This window comes from Geotrypetes seraphini, chromosome 19 (assembly GCF_902459505.1).
Source record: "Geotrypetes seraphini chromosome 19, aGeoSer1.1, whole genome shotgun sequence".
Classification (NCBI taxonomy): Eukaryota; Metazoa; Chordata; class Amphibia; order Gymnophiona; family Dermophiidae; genus Geotrypetes; species Geotrypetes seraphini.
In genome coordinates this window covers 36,093,448-36,112,621 of record NC_047102.1, presented here as the reverse complement: position 1 = coordinate 36,112,621, position 19,174 = coordinate 36,093,448, and the positions used below count along the sequence as shown (strand labels likewise).

Genomic DNA, 19,174 nt, shown 5'->3' with positions numbered 1-19,174 from the left:
GCCTTTCAGTATTTATATATATTCTGGCTTGGATACTATTTCGATCATTATAAAAAATTTCCAGACTGTTGGGTCTGATGAAGAGGCAACATTTTAATCTAGATTCTAGCTAGATTCTATGAGAACGGAACCTGCTGTGTTTGTTTTTAAGTAGAGAATGACACAGGGCCAAATTTTCCCGTCCCGTCCCCGCACATTTTGGCGCTGTTCCTGTCCCATTCCCGTAAGCTCTGCCTTAACTGTACAAGCCTCGAACACTTATGCTTTTAACGTGTTTGACGCTTGTGCAGACGAGGACAGAGCTTGCAGGAACGGGGCAGTGACAGGAAACAAACTCTCCAGGACGGGAAAATGAATTCCCGAGGGGACGGGGAAAAATTGTCCCCGTGTCATTCTCTATTTTTAAGCACAAGTACTGATCAGCTTATAGTGTTAGTAAGGGTGTGCGTGTCTGGCCTACAAGATCCTACATGGCATCCTTCCTGCCGTTATCCCTCTATCCTGGAACTCCCCAACCCCTACTTCCTCCAGATCCTCCCAAATTTTTAAACTATCCTTCCCTTCCATAAAAGGTATTTCCCATGTAGGCAAAGATTCACCTACCTTCAGATAACCTTCCCCCAAATTACCCACCTTAACACCTTCCAATTAAACAAATACCATAAATAGATTGTAACCTACCCTCTCTAACTGCATTCCATATGTATTTTTCATACAGTTCTTCACTGTCAGTTTAATTTCCATCCTATAAGTTCACATAGAATTTTTCTTTTTTCAACCATCTTTATTTTCTCTTCTTTATTAATTTCCAGGTACTTTAGTTAGATTGTGAGCCTTTGGGACAGTAAGGGAATTTTTTAAGTACCTTCTTACTTCTCATTTATAATCTTAATGTATATTTTCTACAAACCGCTTAGAACCTAACGGATGTAGCGGTATATAAGAAATAAATTACATTACATTAAGAGTAACAGTGTGACTAAAGTTAAATAAACGTATAATTTTCTTTATATGATTTTAGTATTGCTTGCAGATATAATAGTCAGAATTGATGTTATCGCTTTATGGGAACTATGTTGTATTGTTTTGGTTCCCAAGAATGACTGAGTGCCATGTTATATCACTGTTAGAGCACTGAACATGCATTAATGATATTCTGAATCTTTACATATATATATATATATATATGTATAAATTCTTTGTGTATCTCATCACACACACAAAAAAAGGGACACTCATAAATGTGAATCCTTTAAACCAATGAAGGTACTCAGAACCAGAATGTTGGTAAGAAAATCACAAAATGGGGACAAGCCCCTATATGTGTTTTCAGTAGTCTATCATTGCATCATCTTTAATCAGTAGAAAGGATTAAATTAAGTGTTCATTCTTTGTAAATGCTATCTTCAATTTTTGTGTATACATTTTTCAGTTTTTATTTTGATTATCTGTACCAGTTAATGATTTAGTGGGTACAGTGGTATATATTTTTTTCCCATTTTCATTTTTGGTGCTTTGCTCGGGGGGGGATACAGAAGGGGGCCACGGAGAGAGAGGCAGGCATGGCGCAACAGAGAGAGATAGGCAGGCAGGGGGCCAGGGAGAGAGACAGACAGAAAGAAAGACAGAAAGACAAGGGGTCAGGGAGAGACACAGACAGAAAAATGACAAACAGACAGACAGGGGGCCAGAGAGACAGCCATCCAGTGGCCAAAGAGAGAGAGAGAGAGAGAGACAAAGAAAAAAAGACAGACAGGGGGCCAGGGAGAGAGAGACAGAAAGAATGACAGAGGGCCAGAGGCCAAAGAGAGAGAGACAGAAAGAAAAACAGACAGACAGAAAGCAGCCAAGGAGAGAGAGAGACAGAAAAAAAAGACAGACACACAGAGGCCAAGGAGAGAGAGAAAGAAAGAAAGACAGACAGGGGGCCAGGGAGAGAGACAGACAGAAAGAATGACAGACAGAAGGCCAGAGAGACAGACAGAAAGCAGCCAAGGAGAGAGAGAGAAAGAAAAAAAAGACAGACAGACAGAGGCCAAGGAGAGAGAGAAAGAAAGAAAGACAGACAGGGGGCCAGGGAGAGAGACAGACAGAAAGAATGACAGACAGAAGGCCAGAGAGACAGACAGAAAGCAGCCAAGGAGAGAGAGAGAAAGAAAGAAAGTAAGACAGACAGAAAGCGGCCAAGAAGAGAGAGAGAGAGAGAAAGAAAGAAAGACAGACATCTATTCTAGCACCTGTTAATGTAATGGGCTTAAAGACTAGTTATATAATAAACATGAACAGTTCAGCTGAGATTCCGTAACTTATTTAGAGCAGTCAGTAAGATTTCAAAATGGGATATTTCCAGAAAGTCGAGCCACACAAGAAAAGTCAGAGAACTGAATACCAGGAATCAAAAGGACTTTTACTCACAAAATATTATTCGACAGACTGCAATCAACCATAACATAATAAAAACCAAGCAAAAGAAAAATTGCATTTGTAAAAGGCAGTTCCAAGAAGAGATTATCTTCAGATCACTGAAGGGTTCTACCTAAAACCAACCAGCTGTAAGTCACAGGCTCAATTACCTCTCCATACCAGACACACTTAATACTGAATTGAGCTCCTTGCCAAGAATTTCCTCACGCATGCATTCTTCGGCTGAAATTTTTCTGATTTTGGGCTTTTTCAAACAGGTACCTCTTCCTCCTGCCCTCCCCCTTTTATTTTTTTATTTCCTCTTTCAGAATTAGTGTTAGGGATTCTGGTACCAATGAGCTTTTATTCAGAGCTACCTAGTGAATTCTCCTGTATTTTAATATGTTACCCTTCCCTGTGCTCCTAATGTGGTTTACTGAACCAACCATCCTGAGTTTGAAAGCCACATGACAGGACTCATTCAGGAACTCTGTATTAGCGGGTTCTAAAACTGATGTATCATTTCCAATTCTCGCCTCCCCCAGGGACTGCGAACATTGCCTCTACAGCATCTCCAGTCAATCTGAGGTGTAAAAGATCCACATCAAACTGGAAACATTCTGAATGGCTGTCCTTCTTCTTAATTATATGGAAAAATTATGTCTTACCTGATAATTTCTTCCCTTTAGTCGCAGCAAATAAATACAGAGATTTGTGGGTTATGTCCACCTACCAGCAGGTGGAGATAGAGAGTACTGAATTGAACTCTGTTAAAGGACAGAATGTTTCTTGGCCAATCAGTATTTCTCATAACAAAGCAGGAGTCGTCATTAGGACACAATTCTCCTTCCCTACAGATGAACAAACATGAATAGTAGAACTTTGGAACTGAAAATCTCTGAATAACAAAAAGGGAATTGCAAATAGCAGCAACAATTTCAACAGAGAACTGAAGTGACATTAAAAAACAAACAAACCCAGGTTGGGACTCTGGATTCATTTGCTGCAACTAAAGGAAAGAAAATGATCAGGTAAAACAATTTTCCATCCTTAGTGTCTGCAGCAGATGAATCCAGAGACTTGTGGGATGTAGCAAAGCAGTCCTTAAATAGGGAGGAAATCAAACTCCCATGGAAAGCAATGGCACACCAAAAGAGGCCTCTGCTTGAGCTCTGACTTCTAAATGATAATGCTTGGAAAAGATATGCAATGAAGACCAAGATGCCGCTCTACATATTTGCTCATGACAGACTCCAAATCTCTATCCAGGAATTCACTACAGCCTGAGCAGAATGTGCCTTAAGACTGGCAAGAAACTGTTTACCAGATAAACTGAAGCTATAGCCTCCTTAATCCTAATAGTCACTCTGGAGATGCATCACCCTTTGTTCGGACCCAACAATCAAATGAAAAAGGACGATTCATACAAAAATCACTGCTGGTCTTCAAGTATTGAAGACGCATGTGACAAGCAGCAAAGGAAATTCTTCCCGATAATCCTCTTCTTGAAATGATTGAAGAAACAAAGACTTATTGTGATGAAAAGCTAACACCATTTTAATCAGAAAGGAAGGAACTGTGTGAATGGTAACACTCGCTTCCAAAAACACAGAGAAACGGATCTCTACAGGACAATCCTGAAGCTCAGAAACCCTAAGCACAGATAAAACAGTTACTAGGAAAACAGATTTTAGTGTAAAATCTTTTAGAGTAGCTCTCTGTAAAAGCTCAAAGGGCACTTATAGTGAGGGAAGCACCAGATTAAGATTCCATTTAGGAGGTTTAAGATGATTAACCCCTTTTAAAATTGAACAACATTATGATGAAAGGCCAGAGAAGAATTCAAACCTTTCTTAAGCCCCTCCTGCAAGAATGCCAAGATTTCTGGTAGAGATGAGTGAAATAGAAAACACAGCTCTCTGAGAACACCATGCCTCAAAAACACGCAGAAGTACAGCGCTCATTGTTTGAACTAATGTTGCAATCACATCTTCAGATCAACCCTTCTTCCTCAATTTTGACCTCTCAAGAGCCAGGCTGTAAGTCCAAAGAAGGAGGGATCCTCCATTTGGATTTAACCTTAAAGGAGTAGACCTTGACTCAAGGGCAACTGGAAAGGCCTGTCTATCAGTAGTTGAACTGGATCCACACCTTGGCCTTTTGAACCAATGTGCAGCTATTAGAATTACAAGGCCTCAGTGACGATGGTTTTGCGATGAGTCGCCATCAGATCCATCACTGGTGTGCACCACTTTAGAGTCAGCAGTCAAAAGGCCTTGTGTGACAGTTCTCATTCTCCTGGATCCAAGGCATTTCTGTTCAGCACGATGTAAGCTACACAAATCTGCTGCAAGTGAGCCTCCACCCAATGCAAAAGCTTTTGTGCCTCATTCGCTAGAGCAGCAGTAAGTGTGTCTCCTTGCCTTTTGATGTAAGCCACCGTTGTCATGTTGTCCAAAAGAATGTGCACTGGTTTGCCCTGCAAGAGGGCTTGAAAGGCTACAAAGAGCTTTGTGTACTGCTCTGAGCTCCAGATGACTGGCCACTGTGACTCTGTTTTGCTCCAGCAACCTTGAGCGTCGTGCTGAAGATAGTGAGCCCCCTAACCCATCACACTCACATCGGTATCACCAAATGGACAAATGTAAAGACATGCCCTGGCATAGACCGCTGGCACAAAGCCACCAATCCATGCTGATCTTTGCGTGAGAAGTCCAAAGGATACAAAAAGATTGTAATTTTGAGACTGCTGCTAAATTTTTGATACCGTACACTACATCGCTTTTTCTTCGTTCTTCTAGAAGCTGAGACACGATGAGACCAGGAGCTTGAGAGAGACTGTCCATCTGCCTGATGGAGATAGAGAATACTGACTGGCCAAGGAGCATTCTATCCTATAGCACCGAACTGAACTCTTATCTCCACTTGCTGGTAGATGAGCATAACCCACAAATCTCTGGATTCATCTGCAGCAAAAGCTAAGGAAATGCACATTCTCTATCTGTATACCAGCTTCTCATTAGCTCTACATCATAAAGGAATACGCCAAAGTGCAGGTCTGCTGCCCAGAGCTGAAATGTCATCACTAGTGATCCTACAAGAATTTATACTGGTTTGATTTATTGGTTCATGTTTTAAAATTATGAAACTGAGTTTCTGGGTACATAGTAAAGTACAGCTAGTTATTTACACTTTCAGATGGACCTCTGAATTGACCAATTCTTGGAATACAAGTGATGTGTGTTCACTAATACAAGATCATTTACAAAGGGCGTATAAGGAAAGCCCAGTAATATTGTGACTTTTTGTGTAGCTTTTAGTAGTCTTGCCTCTCAGGATGAGTCTCCTTCTTCTGGATCCGGTTTAGCTCGGATGTGCTTCCTGTTCTTCTTTTTGCTGTTGTGGAATTCTGTGCCTGACATTTTCTCCTGTGCTTCTTGAATTTGCTGTATCCCAGAGTCTGTAACCTTTGTTTCCTTTATCCCGACGTTTTCGCTCTTCAGCTCGTTCCCACTCTGGGATTCTATGTGACCCAATCCGGCCTCCTCTTCCTCTTCCTCTTTCCACGCATTAGCCCTCTTTGGAGACTTTCCACTTACGTCTCCCTTATCAAATTTGGATTTATTCTCACCGTCATCCTTCTTCTCTTCTTTTTTAATCATACTTGTGCCTATCTTCGTTGGTTTTGCAAAAATGATTCTTCCAGCCCCGCAGCTTGAAGGGTCTTGATTGAAAGATGGAGTGTAGCCCTCTTGACCAGCTGGTCCTTTTTCTCCTCCCTTTCTGTTCTTTAAGTCTTTGAGGAACTCTAGGGCTACTGCCCTATTAGTTTTATCACTGGACTCTGGGACTTCTTCCAGGCTGTATCTGGTCCAGCGTTCAGGATGTGCCACATAATCAGGAACTGTACGAGCACTTTTTGCTTCTGGAGGTTTGCATTCCTGTGTCACACCTCCTTGTGTATTCTTATTCAAGATGGGTGCAGGGGGAAAAGGGCGCTTGAATCGCCCATCTACAACTTTATCCTCACTCAGAGATTGCACAGTCCGTTTTGCCACTCCTTCAAGGCAGTCAAATATATTCTGACTTCGTAAAGAGAAGGTTGAGCTCATTCCCTTTAAGTGAAAAGGTTGCACTGCAGATTTCTGCGTATTGCCAAGGAGGCTGGGGTGTTCGGCATCATTCAGTGAATGATGGACCATTTCTTCCTCCTCTTCATCAGGAGACAATGTGTCCAGTTCAGTATCATCGAGGAGGCCTACCTCTTCGGGGTCAGAATCACTCAGTGAAGTAGTGTCCGATGGGAGAGGGCTCCCATATTCTGTGTCCTCAGGGGGTTTGCTCCCACCTTTGTCAGCCATCTTTCTTGTCACTAATTTTCACTTTGTGGGTTGGGGCTGGCAGAAGCAAACAAGGATTTCCAAATGTCCAAAAAACTCAAGGCCTGGGAAAAGAAAGGAGAAATTAGTATAGCTCACATCTTCTTAGTGGTTATAAACTTCAATGGCAAAACAACAAAATATTACAAAAATAACCCCACAAAACAAAACCCCAACAGCAGGAGGAGGCAGGGGCGGTCTTAATGTCTTCAGGCGGCACTTTTCAGGGGGGGTAGCACTTTTGGCACCTCTCCTTCCATTCCCCTTCCCTCCCTATACAGAAATGTGGCCGAAGGCAGCAGTGGTATACAAACATTGCCCTACTACCGGCACACGCCTCAGGCCTGAGATCAGTGCACAAAGCCGCAGGTAGCAGCTCCTGTGCCTGAACCAGCAGCCTTCTCTCTGACATAGCGTCGGAGGGAAGGCTTCTGGATGAGGCGCGAGGAGCCACCGCACGTGGCTTTTTGCAAACTGCGGCAGTGAGGAAGAGGGGAAATGAGGAAGAAGGAGCCGGCTGCGGGCAGCATAAAACGGCCAGGGGGGAGGAAGTCAAGAGAGACAGTTGGCTTTCTCAAGGCGCTGTTTGTAAACAAGTGAGGGCAAACACCCAGCCTCACCCAACTGCCATGATGAAGGGATGGCACGTTGACAAGGACGTCAGAGAGCAGATGTGTGTAGAGCAGCAGTTCTCAATTTATGGGTCGTGACCCCTTTGGGGGTCGAACTTTCACAGGGGTCGCATAAGACCATCGGAAAACATATATTTCCGATGGTCTTAGGCAGTGTTCTTCAACTGCCGGTCCGTGGACTGGTGCCGGTCTGCAGAAATTTTCTGCCAGTCCACAGGGCCGGCACATCCATGGGGCCTAAGACAGCGTTCTTCAGCCGCCGGTCCACTGTAGGTCCCGGTGTTTGTCCTCCACCTCTGCCTTTACCTGGGCCGCCTTCCCTTGGGTCTCGGGCCGTTTTCCCGCTCCCGGTGCCTCTGCTGTGCCCTCCGCCTTTACCCTCGCAACTCTCTTCCTCCCCATGTCCCCTCCACCCCACCTCCCCGCTTTTCCCCGGGGAGTACCAGCCCCCTCCCGTGCTATCGTCCCCTGGGCCTTGGTTTGTTCCCCCTTGCCTTGTCTCCCCTTTGATGGCCTCCTAGCCACACAAGCAGCAAAACTCAACAACCAAATCTCCAATCTACTAATTATGACCCCCAGAGTACAAAACATTCAGAAAAGAAGTAAAAACGCTACTTTTCAAGAAATTTCTGCAAACGACTTAATACCACTAGCTCCTTCCACTTCCCAATACTTTATCGATTCCCGAAAGCAACCTCATCTACTCTTTATCTCCACTAGAAATTACCAGATATCTTCTTCATGTAATACATTTTTTGTAATTTTTTTGTAATCTGCCTTGAACCGTAAGGTAATGGCAGAATAGAAATCTCTAATGTAATGTAATTGTGATTGCTACTAAAGATAAAAAGATGTCCACCCTTAGCACTAAAGCCAATGATACTGCAAACAGCTCAGGTGAAGATAACACACTTGGTACAACTATAGGTGAATCTGTTCCTGAGGCCAATGCAACATGAGGTAGATTATAGAAGTGACTATCATCATTGAAAGGATTAACTACAAGTACTGTATATACTTGAATATAAACAGATTTTTAGACAAAAAAAATTGGCCCCAAAACTGCAAAACGTTGCACACAAAAAAAAAAATAATGAAAAAGAAAACATTTTAACTGAAAGAAATTGACCATTACCACTCGCCATTATCTTTTTTACTGATCTGTGTAAGGGCATTTTTGAAAAAAACGTGCAAGTCCAACTTGAATGTTTCCAGTTGGGCATCGAAAGTTGGAGGAACAGAAATGGTTATTTTCAAATGTCAAATTGCTGGACGTCCAAATATATATATCGTCAACTTAGACGTCTTGGCCACTAGGATGTCTAGGCTGCCATAACGTCTAACTTTATACCACAATTTTGATCAGAAAAACATCCATGTTGAAAACATCCTAATCCTGACCATCTGGACATGGGTGGGGCCAGCATAGTATTCTGGCCACATAGACATTCCAACAGAGCAATGGGAAACCTTAGAGCAGGGGTGCCCAAAAGGTCGATCGTGATCGACCAGTAGATCAAAAGGGCAACGCGAGTCGATCGCGTTCTCCCTGCTTCCCTGACGTCGCAAAAGCCAGGCCCACGCATCTTCCCTCCCCCCCCCCGACATCAATTTGGAGAGGAAGTTCTGGGCCAGCCAATCACTGCCTGGCTGGCCAGGAACTTCCTCTCCGACATCAGAATTGACCTGGGGGGGAAGCTTTTGGGCCCAGCACGGGCCTGGCTTTTGTGGCATCAGGGAAGCCATATCATAGCTTAAAGAACTTTAAATAAATAATTCTCAAATTTAATTTTTTGTTGGTTTTACAATTGTATAATTTCATTTATAACGTGCCGTGAAAAACATTTGCTCCATTTAGCGTGCCTGAGTTAAAAAAATGTTTGAGACATTTCTCTATGGCCTAGTACCAAAAGTCAGTCAAGATGAACCTTGGGTAGCAGGTGTTTGGAAACTGTCAGTATTTTTGTGTTGGATTCTGAACCCTTAGACTTTTAAAGATTTGGAGCAGACACTATCGGGCTCATAATCAAAAAAACACAGACATCCAAAAAACATCTTAAATCAGCACTTGGACGTCTAATCGCAAGGCACAAAACAAGAAAAAAAAGTTTTAGTAAGTCAATTTCTAAAAAGAACTGCTGCTAATCTGGGAGGAGATGCTAAACTTCCCCTCCCCAAACTTCACTGGAGACAATGTTGGAAGGGTGGGAAAGGAGAAGTGAGCAAGATCTCAGACACTCCTAAGCTTTTAGACGCGCTCTCAGATTTAATGAAAATTTGGCAAAGCTTAAGAACATAAGAGAACATAAGAACATAAGAGTTGCCTCTGCCGGGTCAGACCAGAGGTCCATCGCGCCCAGCAGCCCACACCCGCGGCGGCCCATCAGGTCCATGACCTGTTAAGTGACCCTGTCTTTCCTGTACCTATCTCTATGTCTGTCCCTGCCTTTCCTATACCTATCTCTATGTTTATCTGTACCCCTCAATCCCCTTATCCTGTAGGTATTTATCCAAACCTTTTTTGAACCCCTGTAGCGTGCCCTTATACAGTAATATGCATAAAGCAGTGACCTGCAAACTTCTTTTTACTGGGCGGCACAGTGAACTCCAAGCCAAGGCTGGAAGGCACCCAGAAATGCAGCGATGTCAACATGATGTCATCACGTGCATGCGTGATGTCATCACGTCAACGTCTGTGCGAAGGCCATCCAGATGTGGCCCTTAGCCGCCAGTGGAGGGTGCTGGTCTCTAGTTTATATGTTCTCTTGTTTATTTAACCGTGATGGGTTTTTTTTTGTTTTTTTTTTAAAAACCCTTTATTTTTAACCTTGTTTTAAGTTATTGTAAACTGCCTAGACATAATGATAGGTGGGATAGCATATTCTTAATAAACTTGAAACTTGAGAGGCACTGGCAAGGAGAAGAGGCATAGGTGCCGGCTGACTGCCTACAGGAGGTGTCTCTCACCGGCACCTCTCCTCACCGGCATCTTGTGGCAAACCTTGAATCTTGTCACGGCACAGTTTGCGATGCACTGGTATAAAAGGTACCGTTGAAGACAGAAACACAGGTATGACCTTCCATGCAAAATTACACTGCAATAACCCAGGCTTAAGTCAGTCTCAGAGTGAATCTATAAAAATGGATCCTGTCCTCTGTTACATAAAGCAGGGTTGGGTAACTACAGTCCAGAAGGGATACAACCCAGTTGGGTTTTCAAGATTTCTACAATGAATACGCATGAGATCTATTTGCATACAATGGAAGCAGTACATGCAAATTGACTTCATGAATATTCATTGTGGAAGTCTTGAACGCCTGACTCAGTTGTGATTGCCCTCCTCTGACAAAGGGTACAAGGGGGGGTGTTATACCGTGTAATGACAAGGAGCCTTGTGCACTTACTTTGTTCTGGGATTGAATAAGTTTCTCTGGGTCTGTCAAATCCACTAAGAATCTCAGCTCCGTCACCCTGAACACAATACACAGCCCACAAAAAATAGAAGAGGCAGTAAATTCATCACAGGAACATCTTAGGCACATAGAAAATTAGAACACACATGTTAACCGGTCTTACATTCACAAACTATCTGCTTTTGTGGCTCAGGGACCCAAAAAAGCCAACCTCCACAATAGCCCCGGCAGAACCCAGACACATTTAAAATGTCTTTCTTTCTTAGATGCATTTAAATCTTTCTCAAGCCAACTGAATGTTTGCATCATTCTTTTGTAGTTTCTGATGCCATATGGGGGGTCAAAAGGCAGCTGGGCTAATGTCTGAGTGACCCATTCCATTAGACCACCTATGTGCTGTGTTTCCTTCTCTCTGACCTCCTGTGATGCCCGTTCTACTAACTGCAAAGAATCTACAAAGCAAAGCCAAAGAAATAGCTGATTTTATTTATGCACTACCAAGGCAATGTATGTTATCTGCCTAACTACACAATCTAAATAGAACCATTGCCCCTTATGACTACATGATATAAATCACCATGATTGGGGAAATCAAACGTTCTTAAGCATATATAATACAATAAATAAAAGCAAATGCTTAGGCTGCTAATTAAAAGAAATCAAGGAAATTATCCCCAACATACAAGAGAAAAAAGTCAAAAAAGGCAACATGCATTTTATGCAGAAATCCTTTAAGCCAGGACCCCCAGTTAGTTGGGTTTTCAAGATATCCCTAATGAATATACATGAGGCAGAGTTGCACGCCTGTCACCTCTATTATATGCAAATCTGCCTTATGTATATTCATTAGGGATATCTTGAAAACCTGACGGGCTCCCCAGGACAGGTTTAAGAACCACTGCTTTAAGCCAAATTAACCTGGAATCTGTACAATGTAGAAATATTCTTATATGCCCTCTCTCCTGCCTAAAGGAACAATTAAGTCTTCCTATTCATAGCCTTTTCACTGTATGGAGAGACCGTGATTAAGCCCTTTCCTTGATACAGAAAGTTGTGACTGCCTTCAGAAGGTCAGACAAGGTTAAACTGGACTAAGGCTCCAGCCAGATAGTTAACCTGGCCATTAAAACTTCTGCAAAAAGCAAAAGATTAGCGATTTCCTCCAATCAACTCAAAATACATTAGGCTGTAAAATAATCTGGGATAGTATTAATCTTATGGGACAAAATAAAGTCATAGGCAACAACTTATGTTCTAAAAATATTAAGTTTTCCAGCTTACCCTAGAACAGGGATCTCAAAGTCCCTCCTTGTGGGCCGCAATCCAGTCGGGTTTTCAGGATTTCCCCAATGAATGTGCATTGAAAGCAGCGCATGCACATAGATCTCATGCATATTCATTGGGGAAATCCTGAAAACCCGACTGGATTGCGGCCCTCAAGGAGGGACTTTGAGACCCCTGCCCTAGAATGTTAAAAAATTTAAGAGAGACCCTGGATCAAAAGATTTGATCCCTTAGGGTTTCTTTTACAAAGCTTCAGTAATCGCTCTAATGCCCATAGGGATTTAATAGGCAGAGTGTTTGCTGCGCGGCCGCCGCTACTGCAGCTTTCTAAAGGGGGTTAGTCGTCAAAAAAATTCAAAATTACTCATCATTAGTTCTATAGGCTCTAAAAAAAAAGAAAAAAGAAAAAGTCAGTAGGGAATAATTTCTAATATGACCCCCATGGTACACAGTGTTGAGAGAAAGCTCAAATTGATTTCTAATTTACAGCCTCTTTTACAAGTTAGCGGCTGTGCTAATGGTCCCGAAGCCCATAGAGATTTAAAGGGCTTCGGGGCTGTTGCCGTGTGGCTTTGTAAAAGAGGCCGTTAGGGTAACTCTTTGATGGTGCCTTTAGCAGAATTTATTATGAATTTTATTAGCGAGGGGAAAAAAATTAAAAAAAAAGAGTTACTACCATAGGGCAGTGTTTCTCAACTCAGTCCTGGAGCACCCCCTTGCCAGTCAGGTTTTCAGGATAAACACCCTGAATTTGCATAAACTTGATTTGCATACACTGCCTCCATTATATGCAAATGTCTTTCATGCATATCTTGAAAACCTGATTGGCAAAGGGGTACTGAGTTGAGAAAATACTGCCATAGGGTTCATATATTTCCAGATTATATCAGAAGTTTATTGCAGGAAACTTCTCACTTGGATTTTTTCCCAAATTAAATTCAAGACTGTAATACTGTAACTTCAAGAATATATAAGAGAGAGAGAGAGAGAGAGAGAGAGAAAGAGTCATTAAATAAGCTCATTTTATGCAATGCATCTCACCTCCCCATATTTACCGAGCATCTGACATTATTACTACATTATTGTCAGATAGAGAACAGAGAATCATGTACTAGGCACACGAAAGGATTCTTCAGAGGATGAGACTGAAGTAAAAGAATCAGTACATGCTCTTATTATAATGAAATGGAATTGTCATGTTGATGTCTTTGATTGAATGCTGATCCATTGCAGCCTTGATTAACTTCAACTTACAAATCATATTCTCTAAATAGTCTATAAGTGCCTGAATATTTATGGTTGCATCGGGCTTATACTTAGGCTGGGAAACTGCTAAAAGGAAGATATAGTGCTCCTTTTACTAAACTGCGGTAGTGTTTTTAGTGCAAGCTAACCCCCGCGTTATGTGGAAAAAATGGAGGCGTTGGCATTCTAGTGCGCTTAGTAAAAGGAGCTCATAGTGGCACTAGAAAAGGTTCAAAAAAAAGAGACCAAGATGATAAAGAGGATGGAACTCCTTTTGTATGAGGAAAGACTAAAATGCTTAGGGCCCTTCAGCTTGGAAAAGAGACGGCTGAGGGGAGATAGGATTGAAGTCTACAGAATCCTGTGTGGAGTAGAACCGGGTACAAGTGGATCGATTTTTCACTCTGTCAAAAATTACAAAGACTAGGGGCACTCAATGAAGTTACAGGGAAATACTTTGAAAACCAATAGGAGGAAATTGGTTTTCACTCAAAGAGTAGTTAAGCTCTGGAACGCTTTGCCAGAGGTTGTGGTAAGAGCAGATAAGGAAAAGTTCATAGTCTGAGACAGACATGGGGGAAGCTACTGCTTGCTCTGAATTGGTAGCATAGAATGTTGCTACTCTTTGGGTTTTGGCCAGGTACTAGTGATCTGGATTTGCCATCATGAGAGCTACTGGGCTAGATGGACCATTGGTCTTATGCTCTTAACAGGCAGGTTAATCAACAATCAAAACCAGCCATCTTATTGACTATTAAAAAGATTTATGCTGCCCCAATCAAAGGATTTACTCATTGTCTCTTACGTTGACCATCAACCACAATACTGTGTGGCTGTTTTCCAAGTTATTCTTTTTTGTTTCAATAGATTTTTGATTAAAGACAAAAGATGATTACAAATAGCAACCAACTACAATATAATGGTCATTATAAATATCAAAAAATCCCTACCAATAAATCCCCAAACCCCTCCCTATATACCGTATATACTCGAATATATACCGGGATTTTGGGGCCAATTAAAAATGGGGGTCCCGGTATATATTCAGGTCAATACCCCCTCCCAGAATTTTTTTTTTTAAGGCCATCGCCGCCAGCTCCCTCCCTGCCCTAGCCTCACACGGTACCTCATCTTGGCAATCCGCGGTGGAGGTGCAGCGGGCAGGAGCGAATTTTCCAAGTTCCTGCCCTGCTGCTAACCGGCTGCCACGAGTTCCTTCAGCCACTGAGCGACACGAGCAGGAGCGCGATTTGGCATCCTTACTGACTCCCGTGAATTCTCGCCAAACACAGACTGTAACTTTACTCATCGCGCCAACATAAAACAATCAAAAACTCACCCATCAGACTTACAAGCTGTTTGTAGTTAGCAGAATACCATGCAGTTCAGCCAAATGGCAGCTCTTTGTGTGGAGATGCCTTCTTCTTCCATGTTGTTGAAGTTATATAGTATACCTGCACAAAACCCAGAAGCACCAAACTGACTGTTCACTTTCATGGCACAAAACCGCATGCCCTATAGAATACTGCATGTACCAAGAAGACAAAAAGCACACAAGCCACCATGTAGGAAAAACTGATATCATAGCGACATCAAGAATATAATGCATGGGAACTCTTAGCAAATCTGCACAGGAAACCCCCAAACTCAAGGTGTCAAGCAAAAAGAAGGCAGAAGCAAAATGATGCATCAAAGTGGGAAGGGGGTGATAGCAGCATAATAGCTGTTAATGTGCACAAAGAGAGAGTGAAGTGGCGAGGTGGGGGGGGGGGGGGAGAGCACAATTTCACTTTTTTAGGATCCCCTATCCCAGGACAGAACAAAGGTATCAAAGACCTTAGGCAAACATTCAGCCTTGTGCCTCCCAGTGAGGTTTTGATCATTTAAACTGAACAATCAATCACACCCGAGAACAATCCTATAGAAATGCATACTTTTAAATATTAAACTTTGCTTTAAGGAGCAGTACCTATACAGAACGATCCGAGGACATTTTCTAAAAGTTGTTTATCAGGGTAAATGAGCTATTTGAAATCTGACAAGTTTCAAGTTTATTTAAAAATTTGATTTGATCGCAAAATCATAACCCAATGCAATTTACAAATAACAAGAAAATCAGGGTAAAAGAAAAACAAAACAAAACAAAAAACCCCTACATTGATTAAACCAGACAATTAATACAACTTTTGACAAAACAAGACACAGAAGGGGGGGGGGGGAGAAAAGGTTTAAATACAATTCATAAACAAATAAAAGGGTAATGAAACAATAGGAAGGGAAAAGGTACCCGCTTAATTTTCACTTAACAACACTATTAATCCGCTGTAGAAAATCCAGATTATACAGAATTTGAATGACTCGGTTAAAGGCACCCTTAAAAAGCCAGCTTTTCAGAAGACTTTTAAACTTACTAAGTACTTTTCTTCCCTTATATTGAGCGAATTCCAGATTTGAGGGGCTGTGACTGAAAAGATCACGTCCCACCCCCTCAAGTAAAAGCATAATGTTTTTATATTTATTTATTTTGGAGAATTTACTATTTTGCTTGGATTATAGCTGCCCTTTGCTGCTCCTGGGTTCAATTTAGAGAGTTGCGCGGGGACAGAAATCCCACCCATCCCCGCCAGGAATTCCCTCCATCCCCATAAAAAGCAGCAATTCCTTCTGACCGGATCATCAATTCCACAGTTTCTTTTGCTGTTTTCCTTGTGGAATCTCTTTGGTGGCACCCTTTTTTTTGTTTTCTGTTCAGATAATTAATTTATAAACCTCTTTTACTAAGGCTGACTTGTCCATTATATTATATGGATGAACCCTGCTTCCAAAGCCTTCCATCCCGGTGGGAGTCCCGTGATCCCTATTCCCATCCAGGCCTCTATTTCAATTAGACTTGCTCACTCTCACTCATCCATAGCAATGTAATGGAGAGGGGGGAAGACAGCTTTTCTTCTGCAGAACCCCAGGGTCCAGGGTGGTAAAGGGAGAAAATCCCTATTTGCCACCCACTCTTCTGGGTAGACCTGAAACCTACAAATTCAGTGGGCAAAGCCGCAAAGCAAAAGCACCTTTGCCTCCGCACACTCAGTGAATCAAGACGGCCATCGGGCTCTAGGACGTACCAAAGCAGCGCCCGTGTCGCTTCCTTCTCCCCCCCGAAGCTGCGCTCACTCTCGCGGCGCCTCCATCTTGCTTTGGTTGTTGGGCCCGGGTTGCAGCCCGTTGCATGCTGGGAATCGGAGTTCGCCACGACCACGGTTTCCTAGCCGAGCCGTTCCCCCAAACTAATCCTTCCAGCATGCGTAGGGACAAGAGCCCGGCCTCCGACTTCCTCCCTGGGCATTGTGGGAGGCCGGCGTCATTTCCGCCGTAGCTTGCGCGCTTGGGAGCTTAGGAGAAAGGGGAAAATAAAATGTGCACTATTTTAATTAATGTATTATTATTATTATTTTCCAATGCTCAGTATGACTTCCTTTAAGCATATTCCAGTAGCATTTAAGCCACCCTTGAAAAAAAGCAATGCAGATCCTCTTATTCCAAATAACTACTGGCCAGTATCAAACCTTCTATTTTTCAAAACTACCGTACTTGAAAGAGTGGTAGTCAACCAACTTCAAACTTATGTTGAATCTAATGCACAGAGACAGTAGTTCCTGCCTTTGGGCTCCTTATACAAAGCTGCGATAGCAATTCTGCCACAGCAAATGCACTGAAGCCCAAAGGAATTGAATGGACTTTGGTGCATTTGCCATGGGAGAATGGCTACTATAGCTTTGTAAAAGGGGTTAGTGAACTCCATAGTCGGTTCATAGACAACGGTGCGAAAGACAAAAGCGCGTGCCGCCGCGCCGCTCTAAATTACAGTTTTTAGGGGCTCCGACGGGGTTTTTTGTTGGGGAACCCCCCCCCCCCAGTTTACTTAATAGACCGCGCCGGCGTTATGGGGGGGTTTGGGGGGTTGTAACCCTCCACATTTTACTGTAAACCGAACTTTTTCCCTAAAAACAGGGAAAAAGTGAACACGGCATGATGTCCCACGCCCCCCCCCCCCCATCGGAGCACTAAAAACAGTAATTTAGAGCGGTGTGACAGTGCGCGCTGCGCTCAATTGTCTGGGCGCGCCTTTGTCCCGGCGCGCTTTTGACCTGACACCCCATAGTCACCTAAACCAGTGTTTCTCAACTTCTTCAAGCCAAGTATCCCCCAAGTCTAACAAATATCAACCGAGTACTCCAGCCCAAGCTCCGCCCCCGACCCCCATCCCATTATAATAGTACCCTCTAATGCAAATTCTTCCATTCATTTTTCATGTACACACAATATAATCTTATTAATTCATAATGGTAACTACAAAATTTTTTTAAAAAACATAAAGCACACTGTATGCAGAGAAAATGTTAATTATTTATATTTGTTTTATTTTTCAAAGAGGTCAAGGCAGATGCCTTTAGTTTAAAATATGCAATGTCACCTCAGTAACAACTATAGAAGAATAGACAGCAGATTATAAATTCTCAAAACTGACACATTTCGATCACTAAATTGAAAATAAAATCATTTTTCCTATCTTTGTTGTCTGGTGATTTAATTAGTTTCTGGGAGAAATTCCTTCTGACTGTGCATTCCCTTCCCTCAACCAACATCTCTCTCTGTCCCTCCATGAGTCCAACTTTTCTTCCTCTCTCCTCCACCCCTATTGGCAATGTCTCCCTTTCTCTCCCTCCTCTATTATGATCTTGCATCTCTCTGTTCTTCCTCCGGGTCTCTCTCCCTCTGTCTCTTCTGTCTGCACCTCCCATAGTCCAGCTTCTGCCTCCTGTCTTTCCCCTTTGGTCCAGGCCTATCTCTCTCTGTCTTTCTTCTGCTTTCAACACCCCCCTCCCCCCCCTCCATGTCTAGCATTTGTTCTCCTTTCTCTACCTCTCTCTCTCTTCCTCCTTCCCTGGTCCAGAATCTCTCCACCTCTCTGCAGTCTCTCTCTCTCTTCCCTCCATACACCCCTAACTCCAACATCTGCCCTCCTCTCTTCTGCCTCTTTGTTTCAGGTTTCTCCCTCTATCTTCCTTCTAACATTTTGAGTCCTCCCACCTTTGATCCGGGTCTTTCTGTCTCTCTCACTCTGTCTTCCCCCTCTCCAGGGCCTGGCATCTCTTTCTCCTTGGTTCAGAATGTTTCCCCTATCTACCCCCTCTAGTCCAGCATCTGCCCTGTTTTCCCCCTCTCTTTTGGTTCAAGTCTGCTTTCCCGCCCCTCCTCAAGGCCTTTTTCTGTCTCTCTCCCTCCCCCCTGCTGTCCAGATCCAGGGTCTCTATGGCAATCCCAATTCCGCTGGGGCCCTCGCAATGGGCAGGGCCTTACCTCAGCTGCTTCCCACACCCAGTGAGAGACGTCATCTTCCACACTGTGACTGCCGCTTATCGAGGACCAATCTTTAAAGCTAATTAAGGCAGCCTGCAGCGCGAACCTAGTAGACTGCTGTTGGCCCCCGCAGCACGTTAAGAACATAAGAATAGCCTTACTGGGTCAGACCAATGGTCTATCAAGCCCAGTAGCCTGTTCTCATGATGGATAATCCAGGTCACAGTACCTGGCCAAAACCCAGTGGCGGGACCTCGGCAAAGGGAATGTGCTGCAGAGGCCGACAGGAGCCTGCTAGGTTTGCTCTGCAGGCTGCCGTAATTAGCTTTAAAGGTGAGACAGTGAGACTAAGGGGGAATCCGTAGGACGTTGAGGGAGTAGCGTTTTAAATGTGAGACAGTGAGAATAGGGGGGAATCCAGAGGATGCTGAGGGGGAAGCGCCCGGCTTAAAAATGCTAGGG

At 43.2% G+C, this 19,174-nt stretch overlaps 1 protein-coding gene across 9 annotated transcripts; it reads right to left on the bottom strand.

Moving 5' to 3' along the window:
* Positions 1-2,386: 2,386 nt before the first annotated feature.
* Positions 2,387-16,646, bottom strand: TSSC4 (tumor suppressing subtransferable candidate 4). Of its 9 annotated transcripts, none has more exons than XM_033928465.1 (4): positions 16,423-16,644; positions 14,697-14,811; positions 10,820-10,886; positions 2,387-6,847 (listed from the first exon to the last, which is right to left on the bottom strand). In XM_033928465.1, exon 4 carries the CDS (start codon positions 6,762-6,764, stop codon positions 5,736-5,738), a length of 1,029 nt encoding a protein of 342 aa, XP_033784356.1. In that variant the 5' UTR covers positions 6,765-6,847; positions 10,820-10,886; positions 14,697-14,811; positions 16,423-16,644; the 3' UTR covers positions 2,387-5,735. The 9 variants fall into 9 exon arrangements, with proteins under 9 accessions (XP_033784356.1, XP_033784355.1, XP_033784354.1 ...); XM_033928464.1 differs by having other exon boundaries at positions 14,710-14,811; XM_033928463.1 differs by having other exon boundaries at positions 16,477-16,644.
* Between the last annotated feature and the right edge of the window lie 2,528 nt (positions 16,647-19,174).